Below are 25,285 nucleotides of genomic sequence, written 5' to 3'. Positions count from 1 at the left end.
CTGTCCCTGAGGGCTGTGTGACCAAGTTGAAAGGGCTTTTGGAGGACGTGGGGAGACCTGAAAATGGCTCCCCCTCCATGTGCCGTTCCTGCAGAAAGAAGCCTTCAGTGTACAGACACTGAAGATTTCTTGCAGACCCACAGCCCTCAGTGGTGCAATTAAGGCTGGACTTTTGGATACAGGTCTAGAGCCCCCCTTGACCCTTTCCGCCATCCCTGGTGTGTGTGTGTGGGGGGGGGGCTTGGCTCCTCTCTGGAGGAGTGCAGGGAGCACCTGAGAAAGGCCTCACCCCAAGCTGCCTTCTTCTTTCTCTCCCCACCCCCCTCTTGCTGGAGAACCTGTTCAGGCTGAAAGGCAGCAGCCAGCAGTTTGTGGGGTGAGCCCAGAAGGGCTGGCTGCTGCCTTTCATCCTGGAAGGGCTGGGCTCCTGAAAGGATGCTGCAGAACGTCTGTATATCTGTGGCTGCAGTCCTGGGCAGGGCTGTCATCGATGGATGCAATGGGAGATTCATACTAAGCCACAACCTTAAGTTTAGCTGGCCAGACAACCCTCTCCTCACGCTCATCTTGTTTATCTGTTGATTTATCTTATGTATGTATATTGATTTTTCTATGTAAACTACTTTGATAACTTTTATTAATTGATAAGAGAGCCCCTGGAGCAAGGGACAGCCCCCTGAAAGTCCATTTGGTCCAGAGTCTGAAATTACCTAGCTGCACCCCTGGCAACCCTCCTCCTGGCAACGAAGGGCTGTGCATCATGTTGCCCACTTATTTCAATGCTAGTCTTGTCTAACTGAAGACTGGATGTTGCCTACTGTTGTTCCCTAGAGAAAAAATCGTCAAGGAAAGAGAAGCAAAAAAATTAGATACAATAAGATATGGGGTGTGTGTGTGTAGGTATCTTAATCTTTTAGAGTATAAATTAAAACGACCGGTTCCTGACTGTAGTTACGGAGTTACTTTTTCTTTTGGCTGTCAGTGCTTCTCAAACTGGAGTCCCCAGAAGTTGGACTACAGCTCTCATTATCTCCAGCCAGAATGGCCAAAGGGGAAGATTGGAGTTGTAATCCAGCTTCTGGGGATATTATTGCCTAATTACCCATTCTGACAAGTTTTATCTGTGGGAATGGCATGTTTGCTATGAAAGTCATTTCCTACACTCCTACGAGGATGTACACTTAAGGCTGCAATCCTAGGCGCACTGAAGTGGGAGTAAGTCCCATGACTGAATTCAGTACGATTTACATCCGAGTACACATGCGTAGGATCCGGCTGCACATCTTGCATCAAATTACCACAGTCAACTTGAATGAATTAAGAGTGGGATAGGACTGGGGATTTACCCAGCACACAAGTACAAATATGTGTTTCAGAAAAGTTGATGTAATGAGAGATGTTTGAATCCCTCCAGTGGCTGTAGTGATGTCTGCCATATGTGTGTGTGGTTTTTTTTTAAAGGGTTTCCCCTGCTTTTGGGGGGCAGGGAACCATCTTATTGTGTTTTTCTCCTATGTCAACTGTTCTGCAAACTTTTTATTGAAAAGTGGTATATAAATAATAATAGTAGTAATTTGAAACTATGAAGTGCACCATCCAGGCTGCTTCTGAAACAGGCTTATTATCTTCTTTTCTCAAAAGGGTGACCATGTAAGTCTTTTGCAGCAAAAGCAACACAGAGTTTTACCATGTAACCAAGCAAGGATTCGGCTTGTTATTTAACTTGAACTGAATGACTTGTATGACTTCTCTGCTCTCTGATTCAATCTCATCTTGCAGAAAGTGCTACTCTGCCTGCACCCCCAAGCCATCTCTCTCTGTATCCATCACCTGCACGATCTGATGTAGTAGGTTCTTGCCTACATAAACTCACAGCACCACCAGGAAGGAAGTGCAGCAGTGGAGGCACCTGCACAGAGCATGGGAGAGAACTCCTAACCTCGCCTAGCTTCCTGCTGTTTCCACCTTCATAGGTGCTGTATATTAGAAACATTAAAAAACAGACATAATGATTATTTGGGGGGGGGGGATGACTGAGTTTAATTGAGTTTAATTAGCCAAAGAGGGGCTGTGGTCCTGGGCCTCGGATCTTTTGAAGTACCTAGCAATGCCCGTTTCCCCCCTCATCCCTACAGAGGAAATTATACACCAGCCAAGGAGCGGCTAGACACATGCTTTTGTAAGGGAACCACCCCAGCCATTCGGAGGTGCACCTAGGTAATTTTGGAGCCTGGACCTAAAGGCTTTTGGAGCCCCCGCCGCAAGTTAAGCATCATTTTTTTTTAAACACAAAAACATGAGCTACAGCCACCTAATGGTGCAGTGGGGAAGTAACTTGCCTAGAGAGCAGGAGGCTGTTGGTTTGAATCCCCGCTGGTGTGTTTCCCAGACTACGGGAAACACCTATATTGGGCAGCAGTGATATAGGAAGATGCTGAAAGGCATCATTGCGGGAGATGGCAATGGTAAACTCCTCCAGTATTCTACCAAAGACAATCACAGGGCTCTGGTCACCAGGAGTCAACACTGACTCAATGGCACAACCAAACCAACCAACCAATAGCCTGGAAGTCCCTGGTTAAGATCTCAGCTCAGCCATAAACTCACTGGGTGGCCTTAGAAAAGCCATTATCTCTCAGCCTCAGCCCAACCTCACATCTAATATAATTTGAGAGAATAATAATGACCTTCTTTGCAGGGCTCATACAAGGAGGATTACTGAGATGTGCTTAATGTGTCTGTTGGAATCTGTGAGGAAGAAAGCTCCAAGGAGCTCCCCTCAAAGTGTCCTGCCAGGCTTTGAACTAATAATTTGAATAACCATCTTGGATTTATATTAACCCCCCTCCCCTGCTGCTCCATCTGATGTGTTTGGGCTAGGAGGCAGATTTACTCATGGTGATAAACCAGAATGTTGGAAAAAAGGGGTGAAGGTATATGGAAAGGTTTAGAAACAAATTTCTGATAGATGCTTATTTCTTCTCCCTTGGCAAGCCAATGCTTTCAGAAGTGAAACAAAAACTAAAATATTGGCAAAGTTCCTAAGAACAAAGGCAAACAATTGCTAGTGTATTTGCTGTTTCAGAGGTGTCCTATGTTGTCCACATAAACTGGGACTTGTAAGGCACTTTCTTGTCCATGTTATTCCAGGAAGAGAAAAATTGCTGCAGAGGTGGATTAGGGTTTTTCTGGGGGGGGGGGGTGTGATTATGGAAGAGACTGGAAATATTTCCAATCTGCTGCTTGTGTGTGTGTAATCTAGCAGTGTGTGAAGAGAATTGGTGTGTGTGTACCATTGCACTCCATTCCTGTGCAGCCCATTTTTCTGTCCACTGGTAACTTGCTAGGACTCGAGCATACCCCAAAATCTTTATTTTATTTTATTTATTTAGCAAATTTATTGACTGCCTGACTTCCTTAGACTCGAGGTGGTTTACCTAAAACAACAACAAAAACAAGAGAAAAAAGGGGAAAACAAACACACACACATTAAAAACTAAAAGCCTGGCAAAATAGATAAGTTTTAAGAAGCTTCTTAAAGGACAGAAGGGAGGTGGCATTATGAATCTCAGGAGGCAAGGTGTTCCATAAGGAGGGGGCAGCAACAGAGAAGGCCCTCCCATGAGTCCAGGGCCCCATGTACCGCCCCTGGGCCCAGGACTCTGAGAAGGCCCACCCGAGATGACCTCACAGGGCGGCTTGAAGTTGGATGGGAGAGGCAGTGCTGCAGGTACACAGGCGCCAAACCCTAAACTTATTTATTTATTTGATTTATATACCGCCCTTCAAAAAATGGCTTCCAAAAATAACCAAGCGCTGGTTTGAAAGTCCTTCCTGTGAAATTACCATGTGGTGACAGAAGTGCACTCTGCATATGCTCAGAAACACTTCGTTGTAGCTTCACATGGCATGAGCCATGGCATTTTTAAAAAGCCCCGTGCTCTGAACTGTGGCAGGCCCTGCCCCTGTCTCAAATGAAGCTCTGCTGTCCGAAGAATCCGGGGCAAGGGAGCAGGAAAGGGAGCAGGAATTTTCTGTATCGGCCAGCAGGAGAGAGAGAGAGAGAGAAATCCCTCTCGCCTCTCAGCGTCCGGAGAAGGGGGTCGCTGTTGCCTTGAGGATCCGAGCGCCCCCTCGAGAGCCTCTCTCCGCCTTTTGTTCCCAGACCGCGCGCGTCACCGGCTTAGCGGCTGGGCGGAGAGAGGAGGAGAAGGAGGCAGGCAAAGAGGCTGCTGTTGCTGCTGCTGCTGCTTCTAGAGACCGCGACGGAAGAAGGCATCATCGCGGCGAGACAGGACACAGGAGCAGGAGCAACCTAACGGCCAGCCCAGCCCCGCTTCGCCCATCAGAGCCCAGCAGCCCGAGGAGGCTCCTGGGCAGCAGCGGCGCGCAGCGCAGGACTCAAGCAGGGCGCGCAGCAGAGCGGGTGGGGTGGAGACACGACGACGGTCTCTTGGGCGTGAGTGAGGAGGATGAGCGACTCCAGCCTCAGACGGCTCCAGCGGGGCCACTGAAAAGCCGGCAGCGGCGCGCCTCAAGAAGCCAGCCGGGAATGGCAGCGCCGGCGGAGGCTGAGTCCACCCAGCCCCTCACCCCGGCGCCGCCTCCTCCGCCTCCTCAACCCGAGAAGAAGAAGCTGCAGCGGGCGCCGTCCCCAGCCAGACCCAAGGATGTGCCCGGCTGGTCGCTGGCCAAGAGCCGGCGCGGTAGCCACCCAGGCTCGCCCGCCTCTTTCTCCGGCAAGCCGGGCGCGGGGGGCGGGCATTCGCGCCGCTCCGGGGGCGCCAAGGATGGCCGCGGCGACAAGAAGGGCAAGGCCATGCCGCCGACGGGGACGAGGGGCGCAGGCAAGGTCTCGGGAGGCCGAGCCGGGGCCAGGATGAAGGGGCGGAGCCGCCTGGCGGTGGCCGGAGAGGGGGCAGCGGGAGCGTCCGGGACGGGGAGAGGGTCGTCGGCGCGCCCCCAGCGGCCTCCCGCCCTGAGCCTGACGGACAGCAGCTCGGAGGTGTCGGACTGCAGCGCCTCGGAGGAGGCCAAGCTGCTCTCGCTGCTGGAGCTGGGCGGGCTGAGCGGCGGCGGCAGCGACACCGAGTCCCCCCCCAGCAGCAGCGCCCCGGCCCAACCTGCCAGCGCCTCCGCGGATGGCGTGTCCCCGCTGCCCGAGGACCCGTCGACGGCCGCCTCGCTGGCCAGCAGCCGCCTGCCTCTCAGCACCTCGCTGGCCTTCTCCGACCTCACCGAGGAGTTGCTGGACGCCGGAGTGGCCAGAGAGCTGGAGGAGCTGCGCTCGGAGAACGACTATCTCAAGGTAAGGAGGAGGAGCTGCCAAGGCAGAAGAGCTCTGTGGAACAAGCAGGGCCTGTTGCTTGCCTTGCAGCTGCAGGGCAGTTCTCCGGAGAGGAAAACAGGCTTAGTTTCACACAGCGTCGGGTGACTCGTGAAGTATCGGGTCTCCCCCCCACCCCCACTTCTCCATGCCTCGTGGAGCAAGCAACAGGTCCTAGTCACCTCTCAGACCTAAGAGGGCAGATGTGTCATCATCTGTAAACAAAACACCGCCCCCTCCCCTCCAAACATCATAGGCCCCTTGAATAGAATATAAGCCCATCAGGGAGAATGGGCGACCACCCCTTCCACATAGACTCAAATGGAACAGGGGCCATTTAGCAACATGGAACACATACCTCTTCCCTCCACTGGGAATATTCTTCCAGAATTATAAGCCCCTCCACTAAAAGCAAAAAACCCTATGGGACATGTTGCAGATTCCCAGATAAGATATTTTCCAACACCATAAAATGCCCTTCATTGGCTCATGAGCCAGATATCGTTAGACAAGACTTGTTGCCAACCTAAATTTTAGCACCCTGCCTTGGACAAATGCCCTATGATGAAAGATTATCTCCTCTGCATCATCTGCAGGATCTTGGTTGGTTGTGTGGAGCAGACACCTCACCTCCTTAAAGAGGACAGCTGCTATTATCTTAACACTCCTTGTAATAGGTATTCATCTCTCTTGGGAGACCCATGTTGGATCTTTAACATTCCCTCTGCTAACTCAACATCATTTCCCAACTGATACTGACATCTTCCTTTTCCTAGAAATAAATGGAAAAGATGTCCCTCGCCCATATGTAGATGAAGCTTCACATCCCTAGAGAATATATCTAGGGATATAGGGAGAGCTGGTCTTGATAATGTAGCACAGTGGTAGAGAGCATCTGTTTTGTGTGCAGAAGGTCAATCCCTGGCATCTCCAGGTAGGGCTGGCAGGGACTCCTGCCTGAAACCTTGGAGAAGTTGTTGCCAGTCAGTGTAGACTGAGCTAGATGTCCCAATGGTCTGACTTGGTATAGGCAGCTTTCTGTGCTCTGGTGTTATTGTGCAGTACCGAGCAGGGTTTTCCTTTTTCTGCATTTGGATGGGTGACTACATGTGAGCATTGTCTCAAGTAAGATATTCCCCTAAGGGGTTGGAGCTGTAGCTCAGTGGTAGAGCATCTGCATGCAGAAGGTCCCAGGTTCAAATCCCTCGCATTTCCAGGTAGGGCTAGGGAAGACTACTGCCTGAAACCTTGGCGAGTAGCTGCCTGTCAGTGTAGACAATGCTGAGCTAGATGGACCAGTGGTCTGACTCAGTATAAAGCAGCTTCCTATGTCCCTATATCTTGCAGCACCACACAGCCCCAGCAAATAAAACCAGATACCTCACAGGGACATAGGAATCTCCTCTCTAGTGTCATATAAAGCCATGATGGAAGTGATGCCTTGCATTCCCAAACAAGAAATCTTATAGCATCAAAAAGCCCCATGGTACAAATACTCCTCAATCCCTTCCGACCAAGACATTATATTCTTGGGAAAGGTATCCTCTTTCATGGAACTGGAACCAGTTCCTCGCATCCTTGCATGTATATTTCAAATTCTTTGCTGCCAGAATAAAATTCTTACATCAACTTCTCCTAACTTGGCAAAGAGGCACCTTTTAATGTGGTTATTCTTTTTTATTTATCAGGGGGAGAATAATTGGCCCTGTCCACCCCCAGCACAGTGCCTCTAGTGACTGTTGTTGGTGTCTGTCTTATGTTTCTTTTTAGATTGTGAGCCCTTTGGGGACAGGGATCCATCTTATTTATTTATTATTTCTCTGTGTAAACCGCCCTGAACCATTTTTGAAAGGGCAGTATAGAAATCAAATTAATAACAATAACAATAACAATAACAATAATAAAGATTGCACAGACTGACTACAAACAAAGGCATGACAAGGTAGCAGGGATGATACACTGGAACATCTGCAAAAAATGCAAGCTACCTGTAGCCAAACATTGGTGGGCCCATACAATTGAAAAAGTTGAAGAAAATGAAGATGTAAAATATTATGGGACTTCTGACTACAAACAGACAAACATCTGCCACACAATACACCAGATATCACTGTAGTCGAGAAGAAAGAAAAACAAGTGAAAATAATCGACATAGCAATACCAGGAGATAGCAGAATAGAAGAAAAAGAAATAGAAAAAAATCACAAAATACAAAGATCTACAAATTGAAATTGAAAGGCTGTGGCAGAAAAAGACCAAAATAATCCCGGTGGTAATTGGCGCCCTGGGTGCAATTCCAAAAGACCTTGAAGAGCACCTCAACACCATAGGGGCCACAGAAATCACCATCAGCCAATTACAAAAAGCAACTTTACTGGGAACAGCCTATATTCTGCAACGATACCTATAACAACAGCAACAACATTGACAATAAAATTCAGCCATCCCAGGTCCTTGGGAAGGACTTGATGTCTGGATAAAACAAACCAGTCAATAACACCTGTCTGACTGTGTAAATAAATAAATAAATAAATAATAAGATGATGGTGTTGGTGGTGTTGGTGTTTAAGGTGCCCAGGATTTCTCCATGTAATAAACAGCTCAGTTCCCTACTGGGGGGTTTATTCATCACAGTGTTTTAAGTAACAGAGACTCTTCTGTGCTATCAAGTAGACATCTCCAAGGACATCATAGTACTCCTTAGGGCTTGCTACAGGTTGTTTCATCCCTACAGAAGACTGCTTTCCTGTGTTGATTTTTTATATCCTGGTTGTAACATCGAGTGCAGCTTCAGATGGCATCAAGTTTCCACACCAGTGCTGAATGCTTCCAGGACCACCAGACACTAATATGGGAATACTGTACAGAATCTGGAGAATCCATAAATAAACCATGCTAGGTGTTAAATCTGGGGCATCCGTAGTTGTACACAGATGGCCTATGGGGATAGGTTAATGTGTAGATCAAGATGATTTGGTAACGTGTTCTGAAAGCCAAGTTTGTTGAGATAATGTGAATGTCAAGGATAATAAGGTAATTTGCAAGGGACCAGTGGTGGGAAAGTGGTGCTTAATCTATCCTATACTGCTGATTCTGTCCTGCAAATGCCCCCTGCCCCCCAGCTGTGTTTCCCCTGCTGGGTTTGATTGCTTCATGTTTTGAAGTCTAGCTAGGAAAAAATGATTAAAAACAGCTTGGAGGTGCATTTGCAGGGAAGGGGAATTTCCAAGGAGTATTTAATCTCTGGGGCAAGCCTAGGAGGCATTTGCAGGGGAGAACTGAGAGCCAAGGAAGGGTTAATCACCCTTCCTCAAATCTGTTAATTTATCCCATAACCCTCCTCCTTCAGCAGTGGGAACTCTCTCTCTTGCAGTGTTCAGTTCCATCCATATAGCTCTAATAGTTTCTAGTTCTATAATGTTTGAAATTTAGAATCTAGCAATAAGAAGACCCAATTTAGCTGAAAGGCAGCACTATGAGTATTTATCCCAGGCATGATAATTTTCCATTTTGGAGACAATTTGATTTTTACAGGCACTGGTATGGTCCCAGGTTCCTGACACATTTGCTCTTGTGTTGTTCCCCGGTGGGGGAGGATCCCCCCCCAACAAATACAGCATATGTGTAATAACTGTGCAGCAGTGGAAAAGAACAAACAATAAAAACTTGAATATAAGCCAGAAATTAAGAGCCATTTGAGGTTATACACAAGTGCAGTGTTAAGAAGAGATTTTCGGTTGCTGAGCATGCAGGTACAACTTGATAGGAGACAATTGAAAATAAAATTCAAGAAAGAACATCATTCCAAAATTTGATTTCGGTGGATGGTGGGTTACAAACTGACCATCCCTTATTGACATATTCAATAAATGGAAACCATATTTCCCAAAACTTGTCCTGTTTTGTTACTCCTCTAGCTAACCTGATTTGATGGGTTAGCTTCTTGGATAATGTGATCTTCCAGACCCTATTGAACCAATTTTCAGTGCACAGACCCTTTGAGGATTTCTAGTGTTTAGCAACCTCTATCTTGGCTGCTGCTAGCAGCAGAGTTATTACAACTTTATGAGGTATATCTTTGTGAGTACTTTTGTAAATTGATAAAAGTGCTAACACTGGATCAGGCTGAAGATCGAGTTGGACTATTTCAAAGATTATAACTGCTGACTTGGCAAAGAGATTAAAGATTATAACTTGCTGACTTTTAATGTGGTGATTCTCTTTATTTAGCAGGGGGAGAGTAACTGGCCCTGTCCACCCCCAGCACAGTACCTCCAGTGACTTGCTGGTGTCTGTCTTCTGTTTCTTTTAGATTGTGAGCCCTTTGGGGACAGGGATCCATCTTATTTATTTATTATTTCTCTGTGTAAACTGCCCTGAGCCATTTTTGGAAGGGCGGTATAGAAATTGAAATAATAATAATAATAAAATGAAAATTTTTCTGCCAATAGCCTTTTACAATTGGGCAACCCCACCATAAATGAAGGAGAGTAATTCTGTTTTTACAACCCTGCCACAAAAATGGGGAAGACGTTTTGGTGATATACTGCATCTTGATTGGAGTAAGATGCCATCTATGTACAACCTTTAATGTTGCCTGCCTTATCTGGGCAGATGTGGTTCTAAGTAGGCATGTACCCGAAACGTTTCGGAGGCCATTATAAAGGCCTCCAAAATGTTTTGGCACGGGGGAGGGGTTGGGTTGGCGTTTTGGCACCGGTGGGGGTAGTACTTTAACGGCGGGGGAGGGTGTACTCACCCCTCCCGCCGCATTTCCCCCACTGGCGCTCTGTTAGCTTTAAGTCCCTCGGGGTGGCATCGTTCCTCCCTGCCACCCCATTTCCCCCGTCGGCCGGAAGTGGCCGGAAGTAGCAAGTGTGCGTGCGCCCGTTGTGTGCGCGCACGGCAGACGGGTGCATGCACGCAACGGACGCATGTGTACTTGCTGCTTCCGGCCACTTCTGGCTGATGGGGGAAACGGGGCAGCAGGGAGGCACGCTGCCGCCCCGAGGGGCTTAAAGACAACAGAGCGCCGGCAGGGGAAATGCAGTGGGAGGGGTGAGTACACCCTCCCTCGCCTTTAAAGTACTACCCCTGCCGGCGCAGAAGATATTAGTGCACATCCCTAGTTCTAAGTGGTTGTTTCAGCCAAATTGCTTCCCATTCATTCATTCATTCATTATTCATTTATTTTTATTTAACGTATTTATATACTGCCCAAAACTTACGTCTCTGGGCGGTCTTCACAATCTTCACAAGAGGTTCCTGAATCAATTTCCCATGTTGCTTTTAGCCCTCCCGAGGAACCACAGGATTCGGAGATGAGGTTATTGTATATAAGTGAGGCTATCCCCCTTGTTTTGTTAGTTGGTGAGACACACAAGTTTTCATAGATAGTCAAAGATCTAGTAGCCTCTCCTTTCTGTAGCAACTTGGATGCAAAGGACTGGATTTGAATTTTCTGCATCCAAGTATCTTGGTTGCCAGTCAGCATAGTATCAAGTTTAGCTTCTGATATCGGCTTTCCTTTTTCAAGAATGTCCCTCGGTCTCTAAATCCCTTTTGACTCCCACTTCTCATATTGTTGACATTTCCTTGGTTCTGCAAACGCAGGGTGATCTAAAATAGGGAAGAGTGGTGAAGTGGGTGGTGCCAATTTCTTAGCCCACAGACTCCAGATTCTCAATGTGGCGGCCAAGAAGGGCTTATTCAAACTTGATAATTTAGCTTCAGTGACCTGTTTAAAGGGGAGAGCTAGAATTGTTTGAGCTTCTGAGGAAAGCTCAGTAGAAACTAATGGGAGCACCGTTTTGAATGATGTAAATGAGTTGATTCAATTGGAAGGCATCACCTTTGCTCTTGTAGAATGTACTTCCTCTTCCCACCTACAATGATGAAGCAAGTTTATATAGCTCTGTATAGGCTCCCAGAGCCAGGGGCATAGCTATAATTGAGCGAAAGGGTTCAACGAACACGGGACCCCAGCTCCTGAGGGCCCTCCAGCTCCACCCCTCCCTATTTTCTTCATTATCTCCCTCACTCTGGAGGGCCACCAGAGAGAGGGATGAACACGGACCCCCTCTCCCCTAGTTACGCCCCTGCCCAGAGCTCATACATTTCTAAAAGATTAGAAGTTCTTTTGGTTTCGGTGTGCTTCTAAGATCTCCTATGCATCCACATTTTATTGCTGGAATTGTGCTGGTCAGTCTGCTGTTTTCAGGTTGTTCATGCAACACAGAGGGACCAGCCAGACATCCGCATCGGTCAAGCAGTCTAGTTTCCATCTATAGAGTGCAGGAAATGTACTTTCTTATTTGAAGGAGTTTCCTTATATGCCTTCCATGCTTTTGGTTTTGCTAAATTAATAGCTTAAAAAGCTGCCTTGCTGATGTGCCATCAGAGTGATTTGGATAAACTTTTGGAGTACTACTTGGCTAGCGTAAGAATATTCCTTGACAAACAGCCTTGTGGTTTCTGGAATGAGGGGAGTGGTTGGGCTGTTGCCAGGTTCAGTTCCTGCTTTGCTCCTCTTGTTAGTACTACTAAGTAGTTATGGGTTTATTTTACAGGATGATGTTGTCATGGCAACTGTAGTAGGCATTTATTGAATGGTTGTGGAACAGTCTGCTCAGATGGAAGACAAGGATGCAGGTTGAACCAGAGGATTCTTGTGCCTCTGTGAGATATCTGATAGGATGGGGAGCAAGAGCCCATTTGTATGTACTTTTGCAAAAAGCAACCATTGCAAAAAACAAGCTGGAGAAAGCCATTCATTTGTAGATGATAGTGTTAACTTCTTTTCTTATCATTATTTACTCTGTTTTCATTACTGTTCTTCAGGGCAGTTGTTCACCATCCTTTTATGACCTATACTATCAATGAAACTCTGCTTCTCTTTTCAGATATACAGGTGAACCTTGCCATTCGCGTATTTGACATGTGTGGTTTTGCGTATCCGCGGCTGGATAATTGATACCCGACTTCGGCATATGCCCAAAAAAAGGGGGGGCAAAAGAGGGGTAATTCCACATATCTGCAGGTTCAGGGTGTCTGGAAATGACTCTGGAGGTCATTTCCAGCTGCCATTTTGAGCACAGGAGCCATTTTGTGACTTGTTTGCTCCTGTGATTTTTCACCAAAAATGGCAGAATTGGACTTTTGGTGGGGCATCGCTGGACACCTGGGGACCTCTAGAGTATGGTACAGCACTTTGTTTCCATTATTTTTACCATTTTTGGCATTATTCGGACCCCCCCCCCCTCCAGGAACCTAACCCCCTGAGTCCCACTGACTCAGAGTCTTGGTATGTGCAGTTCCATTATCCGCGGTAGTAGTGGAGAACGGAACCTCCGTGGATACTGGGGTTCTCCTATATATAAGTATTTAAATAAATAGTAATAGTGCCAGCCGCGAGGGTTCAGTTCCAGGAAAACCTCGTGGTTGGCGAATCGCGGTTGATGAGCAATTGAAAATATTGTAAACAGGGGGTTAGGGCCAGGGGTATCGTAGTAGCTAAAAGACGTAACAAGTAAAAAAAATGACAAAACATCACCTGGAATTCCTTTAAATCCCCAATGCACAGCAAGAGGAGTGAGGGGGGACCCCAGAAATCACCCCTGAACCCCCAGAAATCACCAGAACCTCCAGAAATCACCCCCCAGATGCCTGGAAATTGTGACCCCCCCATTAGCAAAAAATCTCACTGAACCGTGGTTACTTGGGTTGCTGTTGGCGAGACTGGTCACAATTTCCCCGTTGTGGATATTCAAAACCGCAGTTGGCGAGGGATGACTGTAATTCATAGATGCCCTTTGTAATGATCAAAAATGGGAGAATACAAAATCCCTCCTTTAGCTGTAAGGAGGCTGTCACCATCTACTTTTTATATTAGCAGATTCACCCTTCCAATGGAATATTCTGGGAAGGCAATGTGAAACCGCCTCCCCCCACCCCAAGTAAGGCTTGAGCAGTCTTAGGCCTCCAAGAGCATGTGACTAGGGCAGGACCCCCTAAGTAGTGACACTCTGTAACAATAAGGATTTATTAATAATTGGATAATAAGGAAAACTATAGAGGCATCAACAATCGTTGCTTCAATCCAAGTAAGGAATTCTTGTATGGAACTACAAGAACTATGCAGTCAGATCCAGGCACTTAAACAATTCCCTGACATGTGTAGCTAAACTGGTCCCTATCCTTGCTACTTACTTCCAGGTAAGGAACTTTCAGTTGATTCCCAGCCCAAGGTTGTTAGTCTCCCCTTTCTTACAGTAGATGCTGATCAAACCTTACTCATTGGCCTGAGGGTTTCCCCATTCTGGTTTTCCAAATCTGGGTGCCTAATTTACATATTATGTAAATTGGCATCAAAATAATGTTTGAGCAGAATATTGACTGCACGTTTTGCTCCATAACTCTGCTTCTACAAGGGCTAGAGCTTAGTTTCTTCTTTTTTAAAAATGGAAGCTGAAATCCAGGCAAATCTGGGTAGGCTAAGCAATCTGGGTGAGATGCTTAAAATTTGGGTGAAACCCAGAATTCTGGGGGGCATGGCAACCCTACTCCAGGGAAGATCTGAATTCTCATACATCCCTCCCCATCTCCTCTATAGGCTGTTGTCCAGTAAACCCTGCCCCCCCCCCCGGATTCAGCCACGAGGACCTGATTCTCCCGAGCTTTCTTTCGTATCTGGAGAAGCCCACCTTCCAAGTAGTTACTCTAATTGAGGCCTAGTCCTCCTTCAAGCCTGACTATCTTTACACCCCTGTCCTCCATGACCACCACCACTATGTGCTCCCTCCATCCCATCTACTGTCTTGCAGTTCAGGATCTAAATACTGTTCACACTGATATTACTGGCCTGTTAGATGAACCTGTTACATTCACACCCTTCATGCTGGTACAGATTGGTTTCAGAAACTGATGAATATTTGGGCTAAAGGCTGCGGTTGCTTATGTAGAGTCAGTTCATGCAAAGCCAAATAAAGAAGTTGATGATCTCCCCCCCCCCCCCCCGCCCGCACAGGATAGCTGGCAGGAAGTCAAGACTTCATTTAGATTGGCCTTACTCTGTATTCTGATAGAAAACGGCTGCAGAGATTCAAGGTTGCCAAGGCAATGTAACAACATTTCATACTAATTTGAAATAAACAAGGATGCTTATGTTATAAAACTATGGGCACGATCCTGCCAAAGTTAAAATTGCTTTAGTCCCATTGATTTGGGTTGGGAAGAGTTAGACCCGTTCTTAACTTCCTTGCTGAAATAGTCATAACTTCAAAATGCTTATATTTGGCTGTTTGTACCCAGGGTACTGGTGAGAGCTTTCTTTATTGCACAAGGACTGCTTTATCTTTGCAACCTGCCAATTCTATATCTGTGGTTGGCTGTCTGCTCCTATAAGAGCCAGTTTATTGCCCTACTACTTTTGGATGTTCTTATTTATCATCTTGTGGCTTGCTTCTTCTCTGGTTAATTTTTGCTAAATGGTTTATTTATCCACAAAGGTTTATTTGGTAATATCATTGGCAACTAGGATAGGCAAGATCAACTTTGCAAGAGCTGAGCTGCTACATTAAAGCAGGACTGCTCACAAAAGCTCTGCTTCTGTGTGAATTAATTAACAAGGGCAAGATAAGCTTTACAAATACCCTGTCATGATTTTAAAATGGAGTTGAACAAAGAAATAGCTTCAGTCTGTGCTAGTCTTTAAAATATGGTAATATGAAGTGGCATAATGTTTTTGCTTTCTAAAATATCTCGGATGATCTGAATGAATACAGCATACACGGGGCAGAAAAGGAGAGATCTCCAAGTCAAGCATGCTTTAGCTGCCAATCTTGGCACTGGAAGCTGACCATACTTTTCATTCTGTTTTTAATTCTATGTAAGCTGAATCATAGCTTGTCAACTGCTCTGGCTTTATATATAGATGCAGTAAGCTTCTTGCAAATACAGAGCACAGCAAGGGTGAGCTTTCATGCATAGTTCCCCGCACAGCATCCTTCTAGTAGTTGTTGCTGATGTCTACCTTATGTTTCATTTTAGATTGTGAGCTTTTTTGGAATAGGGAACCATCTTCGTAGGGCTCTATTCTTTTTCTGTGTAAATTGCTTTGAGAACATTTTTGTTGAAAAGTGGTATATAATTTTATTTTATTTATTCAGTTTATATACCACCCTTCCTAAAGTGGCTCAGGGTGGTATACATTAAAATAAAAAACAAATAATAAAATAGGGATGTGCACGAAATGTGATTCAAGCTCCAAATCACAGCACATTCTCCACACCTTTAACAGGGAGGAGAACAGGTGCATACCTGCTCCTTCTCTGCTCACCGCCAGAGGACGTTTGGTGGCACTCCTCCCAACTAAGATTGCACGTTGGCGGGGTGTCTCCCAACTGCCCTGTGTGACGCTGGCACTCACATGGCTGCTGTGTGTGCTAATTCTGGTGCATGAGCTTAGCTGGGGGAGTGCCACCAAACTGTTAAAGATGTGGGGAATGTGCTATGATTCAGAGCTCAAATCATGTCTTGTGCACATCCCTATAATAAAACAATTAAAATTTTAAAAAACACATTTAAACCAGATTAAAATTAAAACTAAAATTAGAACTGGTTATCATTAAGAGCCGTGCTAAAAAGATGGGTCTTTAAGGCTCTCCCGAAGGCCTCCAAGGAAGACAGTCCTCTTATATTATTCAATAATAATAATAATGAAAAATAATGGTAGTTCTGTTCGTTATTTGAGGGAACAAAATTTCCAAGATTTTTTATTTTCCCCATTGTTCTTTTCTTGCTCATATGGTAAACATGATGTGGTAAATCCCCCAAAACCATTTTCCAGGTTGGTTGTTTAGCTGTCTGTTCAGCACATCTTTTGAGAAGGGTGATGGATAGGTTGGTGGATTTTGAGCGGGGACCTTTGACCTATAGGGTCTGAGACTAGATGGCTCAGGACAAGGGTTGAGGCAGCTTTGCAGTTTGATTTCTTATAAATTGGATGAGAATCCTGTAGTTGAATGCTATATTAACACTTCCTTGTATTTCTTTTAAACAATCAATGGTTGAGGTGTGTATGTATTGATAAATCTAAGGCAATACCTAGGTAGGCCAAGGTACTCATCTATGCGAACTAGATGAGCTGCATGAGTAGGATTCTTTAAAGCTCCTAGAAAGAAGGGAACAGGAGTGGGATGGTGATGCCAGTGTGCAGTTTTATCTTCTGATGCTGTATTCAGTATCAGCATGTAAAGTATTTATAGCTGTATGAAATAAAACATTTCTCCCTCTTTCTTGAAAGTATCTCTTCTGGAATCTATTGGCACTTGAGAAGGGTGAGGGCAGAAGAAGGAATGTGATTGCTTCCACCTCTGGTATGTTTCTTCTGGGTACTCCTTTTTTGAGGATATTTTGTGTGCCACTGTAGCAGATTCCAACCTTGGTTTGCAAAGCTGTGAGAAGAATTTGTATCTTGAGATGAGTATAGTTTTTTGGGTTACATAAAGATCACAACTGCAAGGTGTTTTGGCTAAAGCTGTGAGGACTAGAAACGATTAATGTGTATGGAGATTGTGTTGCGAAGTCTGTACTTATCCATGGAAGTCTCTTCTGATTAATGGATTACTTTGTAGCTCTTCTGGGTCGTCCAGCATTTCTGCACCATGCTAGTGAAAATTAATAATAATTTACACACAGTCTACCAGATGTTGTTGTTGTTAAAACCACTGTTCAACAACAGACAGCTTTCTCAAAGTGGTTTACATAGCAAAAATAAATGGCACAGTTGTTCCAAGGAGAGCCCTACCAGGAAAGTATTGCACTTCCTTGGAACCCCTTGCCAGATAGCCCCTGGTCTAGAAATCACTGGAACCCAGTCTAGAAATCCCAGGAACCACTGTCTGGCTCTGCTGTGCTACAGGCAGGGAGAGATTTTATGTATGTATGTATATATGTATGTATTTATATCTGTGTAAACTTTTAAAGGAACTTCTGTTGAAAAGCAGTATATAAATATTGGTTGTATTCATATGAGTAATCCACCCCAAATAATGTGCTTCCTGATTATACTTGTCTGCCCTCTGTTCTGTGCTTTGCAGAAATCTAGTTTCAAAAGTGTTGATTTAGCTAACATTCTGAACACCTTAGCATTATCCTGCTACCAACTGTTCAGAGAAACCCCAGATGGACAGAAATGCTCTACTGTGCAGGGGAAAGGAAAGTAAGCAAAAGGGAGAATTTTGCTTGGTTGTTAGAAAGAAATCAAGAAAGCTCCTGTGATCTGGGTTGGTCAGCTGCTATCTTCAAGACAGGGATAGGGCTGGAGGTAAGATTGCCAACATTCCGCTGCCTGGATAAGGGACACGAGTCAGGCACTGTTCCCTCTAAGGCTCCCGTGCAGCAGTTTCTGGCAGGCACGTAGTCTTTGCTGCGCCCACCCCCTCCCAACTGTCCGGCACCCCATTTCCTCCTCTTTTCCTGCCGGGAAGCATTGCTCCATTTCCCCCCTCTCCGGCTGGTCTCCTTCTGCTGCTCCCCCCCCGCCCCGCTGGGCCTCCTCGTCCTCCCTCCCTCCCTGGCTGAGCCTCCTCCTCCTCCAGTTCCGGCTGCAGATCTTGGGGGGCCTGGGGGTTTGTGCACACACATGCACCTTAGAGGGAACAGTGCTTGGGAGTTTTAAGCTAAATGGTCTTTGCACCATATTTGCTGAACCCGAGACCTGTTTTGCAAATGCCTTCTGCTGCGGGCAGTATGAACATCCTTGTGCAAATGTTGCTAATAAGTTGGGAGCTGTGTTTGGGGCTGTTCTGCATTAGAAACACTTTATTCATGATTTAGAATATTGCTCACAAAGTAGTTTACATAGCAGAGAAGCGTTTCCTTTCTCAAAGGGGCCCACAGTCTTTTTTATTTTTTAAGGCACAGGGAAAGTTCAAGTAATAGCCCCTGGAAGGTGTGTTATGCTGTGCTGAAGAGGGCCATTGCTCTCTCCCTGCTAAACATAAGAGAGTCCCCACTTGACAAGTTACCTCTTTGCCCAGTTAGCAGGGGACAGGGGACCCTTTATGGAAAAAGACTCTGAGCTGGGACTCACAATTACTGAGACCTGGTTTGGTGGGGTGAGTGGGGAGGGAGCCCTGGGCGGCCGGATCGGCCGCCCACATGGTTGCTGGCTCCGTGACGGAGCCAGTGGGGGCTGGGGAGCTTGGGGGCCCCACGGCCCCCGGAAGCTCCAGTATGCCCTGTGCAAATGCTGGGGAGACCCCCGGAGCCAGGAGGTGGCTTTTCGCCTCCCCTCCGGGGGTCTACTCATGAGTAGCTGTGGCGTGGAGCCATGCTGCAGCTACTCACGATTGGGAAGCCCGGGTTTGCGGAGTGCTCGCTCCGCAAACCCGGGCTTTGGGGAGGGGTACAAAAGCGGGCTAGCCGCGTGTAAGCCGTGGTTTACATGATCAGCAAAAATCGGGCTAGGCTCTCCTAGCCTGATTTTTGCTGATCGTGAGAATAGTCTGGATGAGTTGCATTCTGTGTTTTAAAATGTGAGTTAGCTTTTAAGGCTTTTGTGGTGTCTCCCTGTCAGTATAGTGAGTCAAAATATGATCCTTTCATCCCTCCCCTCCTTGCCCCCTCCCCCCCACATTACAAGAACTTGAACGGAGCAGAGCCTGGACTACTGCGGTGGCTTTGATTTGATTCCTGGGGTCGTTGCTGAATGTTTAGCTGTTCAGTCTTCTCTGGGGTGGGGGGGAAGGACAAGGCTGTCAGAAATGCCCATTCCAACAACCTATGTGTGCATGTTGGCTTCTGTATTATTGATCCCACAAGCACAGTGGAAGGTGGGGTGTTTTTTTGGTGGGGGGTTGTGCTGTTGCGGCTTCTTTTCTTGTTTCTGACCAACTGTTCTGATGGGGGAGGAGCAAGCTGGTCCATTTGGTTCTTGCAGTAAACATTCAGGGGTGATGTTCAGAGCACCTGCTCTGGCCTTTCCTGTTTGGCCTCAGATATCAGAAGCCATTTAGCAAAAAGAGGCCTGGAGCATTTCATACTTGGGAACTGCGCCTTTAAGAGCGCAGCCAGCCACCGCCTTGTCATCTCACAGAGTGGTGAACAAGAGCTTTGAGTCGCTGCTCAGCAGAATGGAAAATATGAGATGTGATATGGCAGCAGCTGCAGAGGGATGTGAAGACAAAGAATGGGCACTGGAGATTCCATTTGTAATAGGGGGAGGAGAAATCTTCAAGCCGACCATTTCAAAATAACGGGCATATGCCATAGATAAGTGACAGATGGGCTTCGGACTGACTTTAGCCCAGGGGTCCCAACTGGCCTTCTGCTCATCTCCAGAGCCAGGCCTTTCCCCTGCTTCCTTCCTCACTCCTGTTTTAATATTGTCCATCTCTGTACCTTCCCTCTCACCCACTCTTTCTAAAAAGTGAAACTTGGCTGTGAGTCAGCATTGCCTTTTCTCTCTTCCCTGCTGTAGGGTGGTGGTGTAAAGTGGAAGTCAGCAGTAGGAAGCCTTCATAGGGAGGTAACTGTTTCTGTTACTTGTCCTATTTATGTGGCCTAAACTTTGCCCATGGGAAGACACGGAGGATGTTCACATGACCATGGGTAGGGAAGGGAGGGTTCAACCTACCTTCCCCCAGACGACTGCTAAGAGCCCCTGTGGCATGCAAGGGACACAACCATACAACCAGTGCTGCTTGGAGCAGCATGGGTAAACAGAGGCCGGGATTCGCTGTCCCGGCCTCTGAGAATCCCACAGTGCACTGCGTGCTGAGTGCAGTGCACTGGGGGATTCCCCCAGGGGAAGGGCGCTCTAGGTGCCCATCTCTGTCAGCATGAGCTGCAAGCAGCTCGTGCTGACACATGAACCTGGGAGACAGGTTAAGGGAGCATTTGCGCCCTTAACTTTGGTTAAGAACCGGGATTTGGCTCTAGGTTTAGTATTGCAGCACCACCAGGATCTGTGCGTGAGCTTGGCTGCTCATGAGAACAGCCTCACATTAGAAAAGTATCATGTATTTGTGGTCTTGATTCACATCAGTGCGGTCAGCAACTTCTTATTCATACTCATTTTAACAGTGTGAATCCTGGAAGAGGTAATAGGCAATACATGAAAGAGGTACAGAAATGCTGGGTTCAGTTGCAACACAAAACCATTTTTGTTTTAATGGTAGAGCTGATTCAGGCATCTCATGGAACCTTAGATAAAGCCAGACTCCGTATGATATCTCTAGGCCTCCAGAGTGCATGTTCCCTCCCTTCTATTCACCACATGAGCATCTGCTTCATTGATAGGTAAAAAAAAAAAATTGAAGATTGGTTGTGTCATCTGAACCAACCAATATTGGCTTATTCTAACCTACTTGCTTTCAGATACCCAAGATCTGTAATTCATTTCAGTTCTTGGGTACAGATCTCTAACTGCTGCAGATCACGCTGGCCACATTTCAAGCTAGAAAACTGCTTTTTAGGATGCATCAGTTTTGGTTGCATTCTATAATACAGTAAACTGTAGGTATTGAGTGACATGGTAGAACTTTAGGCAGAATCCAATATTGATTTGCTGTTTTAAAAAGTTACCATATGAACTATGCTTTTTAATGCAGCATTTAATAAAAAATTACACTTTGCAAAACCTTTTATTTTTGAGCTATAGCATGTTGGCATTAATATTGCTTGAAAGCTGTTTGTTGTTTGACTGTTAATTTATACAGGAAGGTGTAAATGTATAACTTTATTTTTTCTATTCTCTCTGGTCCCCATCTCACCTCATAATAATGTCTGAGCTATCTATTCAGATGTGCAGGGTCAGTGGTTCTGTTGCTGTGATGCAAGGTTTGGAAATTTGCTGCTTTTGGCATTTTGCATAACGTTTCAAGGGATGGAAGACATGAGCCGGTTTGGGAAGGGAAGCGGGGAGAGCGGGCTAAGCCTGCTCTTCCTGCACACGAGCAGGGTGGGAGCCCTGGGTGGCCAGATCAGCAGCCCACACTATTGCCGGCTCCATGATGGAGCTGGTGGGGGTGGGGGAGTTTGGGGGCCACGTAGCCCCCGGAAGCTCCAGCCCCTGGAAGCACGCAGGGCCTACTGGAGAGACCCCCAGAGCCGGGAGGTGGCTTTTTGCCTCCCCTCCGGGGGTCTACTTGTGAGTAGCTGCGGTGTCACGATCAGAAAAACCAGGTTTGCGGAGTGCTCGCTCTGCAAACCCGATTAAAGGGGAGGGGTACTTAGGCGGGTTAACCGCTGGGAAGTAACCGGGCTCGGCTGCAAGCCCAGTGGCTCCCACGATCATGCGAAATCTGGCTAGGCTCCCCTCGTGGGAATAACCTCCTTGTGTTCTGTGGCTCAGTTCAGAAATTGAGGCTATTCTCATGCGTACTGGCTAAGGGAGCCCAGCCTGGTTTCCAGTGTGCATGTAAACCACTGGGAGCTGTGCGGTTCCCGGCAGCAAGCCCGCGTAATCACCCCCCCCAAACGAGGTTAGTAGAGCGAGCATTCAGCTAACCCTGTTTGTCTGTTAGTGTGCCACTGCAGCATGGCTCTGCGCCACGCCGATTCATGAGGAGACTCCCGACTGGGAGGCTACAACAAGCGTGAGGCATTCTGGGACTTACAGGGGCTAGGAGGCCCAAAATCCCTTTCGCCCCTACTGGCACTGTGATGCAGCCGGTAATCGTGTGAGCGGCTGATCTGGCCGCCCAAGGAGAGCTGCATTGCTCGTGTGCAGGGAGAGTGGGTCAAGCCCACTCTCTCCACAAACACCTGCAGGCTCTCCACACTGCTCGTGTGGAGAGCCTCATTATGTCTAATCATAACTGTTGTTTAGAAACTGCACCATGATTTGAGCTTCCAAAGCAAAAAGATAAGCTATGGTTTAGAGCTGCTTGTCTACATTTATATTTCACGTGCTCAGCACTACAGTCTCCAGCTGTGGTGGCCTCTGGAGACAGAGCAACCACCGAAATAATGGATTGTCAACTCAGACGTCCCACCAGATCATAGTTATGTTCCATGGTATGGTGTGATATTCTAAAATGAACCTGAAGGTTTCTGGGATGTATTGTGAGAATCCTAGCAGTGAGGTTTTGTGGGTTCTGCACAAGTGAAGGTATCATGAGAACATTTGTTCCAGCTATTTCTAATTAGCAAGGATAATTCCTATTTTCTGGTCTTTGTCCCCAGTAAATAAGGACAAATGGGGCATTCCTATTCTTGCTCTTGGTGGGATGTCTTCTTAACAGTTTATTAGTGAGATTTGCCAGTGTTGTCATTCTTTATGGTTCAGCTTCTTCCTTAGGTTCTCTAGAAATTTTGTTTCACTGTGCACAAATGTAAATGCAGTGTTAAATACTAAGGGCCAGTTCAGATGATATGGTCACAGCACACATGACCTGGAAGGGGGCATGCCAAGAGCACACTTACTGAGACATTCTCCACAGATATCTCAATGCGTTCCTGTTGCATTGGGAAGTATGGGGCGTTCATCTGAATGGCCCCTAAACACAAGTTCCAAGCACTTGTTTAAATGGCTCACATGTTTGGGGGATAATCGGATGAACAGCCCCTACATATGATTAAGAGATGCTCTGGGAGGACATCGGGACGCCTGTGGAGGACATCCTGATGGGTGCATTCTTAATATGCATGCCTTCCTGACTGTCTGTTCACATGTGCTTTGACCATTTTATTTGAACTGGCCCACAGGCACCATGCAGTGCACAGCCAGGCAGATCCTGCAGCATTAAGTTTTATTTTGAATTGTAGATAACATATTGCCGGGAGCATCTTTAAGCAGAAGAACAATCACAACCAAACTATTGCAGTTCTGAAACAGTGAGTACAGCATGCAGCAGGAGCAGCAGGAGGTGAAGCGCACAGCATGATCTTTGATATGAAAATGTGGGTGTTAGAAGCGTGTCCATGTTTCATCTGTGAAGTGTTGGAAAGTGTGTAAGAACCACTCATTAGTTGTACAATCCAGTGCTCTCTGGTGGTCTGGCTGAAAGTCAAAGGGCGATCCTGCCTCAAACCCTTTCTTTACACTGGTCTTTGCCATGCCACCAACACAACCGTCTCACACAGAGAGCCTGTCTTCCTTTAGTGCTGTGAAAGGTGCAAAGAAATGATTGAGAAGCTCTTTAAAGAAAGTGGAAATGAAATTTCCCGGCCTGCTTTGTCAATTTGTTTCCCAAGAAGTCTCAGGGCAGACAGTCTGTATTAATCCCCTGTCCTCCCCCCTTCCCCCCCCATCAAGATAAAGCTGAATTCTCGGAAATTAAATTGAATAGCATGTCTTGATGATCAGTCAAATGTTAATTATAAAATGCAAGAAGCTAGTATTATATCCTTTATATTGATTCTGGAAATCCTCGAGAGGTTTTCCAAAAGAGTGAGCATTTCAAAGGCGCATCTCAATGACTGGAATTCCAAGAAGTAGGACTTTAAACCATTTTAAAATACCTAGCTAGTAGAATGCCATAAGATCTTTGTAATGATGCATATTTTTGTACCTTATGGCTTTATTGGTTATGCAGTTACTTATAGCAGCCTTTTTAGAAAATTATTTGCCACAATTGTAACTGTTTTCTGGGTCACATTAATCCACCTGGCCCAGAGACCTTCATACCATGGTATTCATCTGGAGACCCATCCCACAACTTCCATGTGGAAATCTAATCTTATTTTGCCCTGATAAATTATAGTGCAGTTCCTTCTGTCAGTCTGTGGCTTGGAGTTAATTGAAAGCTGCTGCTTTTGTTCTCTTTAATCTCCAAGGAAATGTTCCCTTGTTATTCCTTGATGCTGATTTCCATGTTACAGTGAAAGATCATAAGAATATGAGTTCAGCTCTTGCTGTACTCAGTCAGATCAATGCAGCATTACATATTTTTGCCAAAATGTTCCCCCTCCGTGCCCAAAGATAATTTTTAAAAAGACCCTTGATAATTACCTAGCAATAATATGGCTTCTTTTCAATTATGTCTCTAATCTTATGACATTTTTTATCAATGTTATGGACATAAATAGATAATATAGCATCAGGGCTAAGTATTTTTATACTAAGAAGAGAAATGATATACATTTTAACTCGAGATGAGAGTAGCCAGTCGGTACCACTCCTCCCATTGAATATGGGGATTTTTTGGGATGATGCCACAGGGAATATTCAGCACTGGTTTATTAGTCCATAGATTGCAGAGTTCTTCTTGACTAAACACAAATAGTAGCTCCTTTTTGCAAACAGGTAGCTTCCTTAGTAATTCGTAGTGTTGTTCATCTCTTGCTCCTTAATGGAGTTGTTGTGGCTTCTGTGCTGTGCAGTATTAATTACCCCAAATCAGTTATTACAGTGCTATGGACATTTGAACAGCTTTTTCCAGACTCCTTTTCCAATTCCTTTTCACTTTTCCCTAGATATCTAATGCAAACCCCGTGTATTGTGGCTTGGAGAAGCAATTATTAAAAAAAATAAAATGAATGGGCCATTTGTGTGTAACAGAGATCTGTAGATTGGAATGATAGGGCTGTGGAGCTGGGGTTACAGACAGGTTGATGGATTTATTATTGACACTTTGGAACACACCCTGATCCCACAGTTAATTTGATGCTCCTAGGCTAACCATTCCCAGTGTGTCCTCTCATTGACCTCTTGGAGCACATGCCAGGGCATAGCAAACCTTGTAGTTCAGAGTTTTGGGTGGATCTCCTATAGACTGGTATTTCAGAATCTTAAGTAGCAGATTGGTACTGCCCCAGGCAGTGCCACAACATGTTAGATGCCTATGGGGCATACACACATAAATATATTGTAGTATTTGCAATACCCCTGTGCCACTTTCTGCAGACCCATACAAAAAGAAAGAGGGTGTAAATGTTTCTCATTTACAGGAGGAGGAGGGGAAGGAGAGGAGAAGCATACAAGTCTGAGGCTCACTTTAGCTCATCCCAAGA

General features: G+C 46.0%; 1 protein-coding gene across 3 annotated transcripts in view; it reads left to right on the top strand.

Moving 5' to 3' along the window:
- Positions 1 to 4,200: 4,200 nt before the first annotated feature.
- Positions 4,201 to 25,285, top strand: part of SOGA1 (suppressor of glucose, autophagy associated 1) — a 142,444-nt gene continuing 121,359 nt past the window's right edge. For all 3 annotated transcript variants that reach the window (XM_053246048.1, XM_053246047.1, XM_053246046.1), the window contains exon 1: positions 4,201 to 5,308. In XM_053246048.1, the coding sequence (XP_053102023.1) occupies positions 4,553 to 5,308 (756 nt within the window). In that variant the 5' untranslated portion in view covers positions 4,201 to 4,552. The remainder of the gene's footprint in view (positions 5,309 to 25,285) is intronic.

Source organism: Hemicordylus capensis, chromosome 4 (assembly GCF_027244095.1).
Source record: "Hemicordylus capensis ecotype Gifberg chromosome 4, rHemCap1.1.pri, whole genome shotgun sequence".
NCBI lineage: Eukaryota > Metazoa > Chordata > Lepidosauria > Squamata > Cordylidae > Hemicordylus > Hemicordylus capensis.
This window is presented reverse-complemented; position numbering and strand designations above follow the sequence as displayed.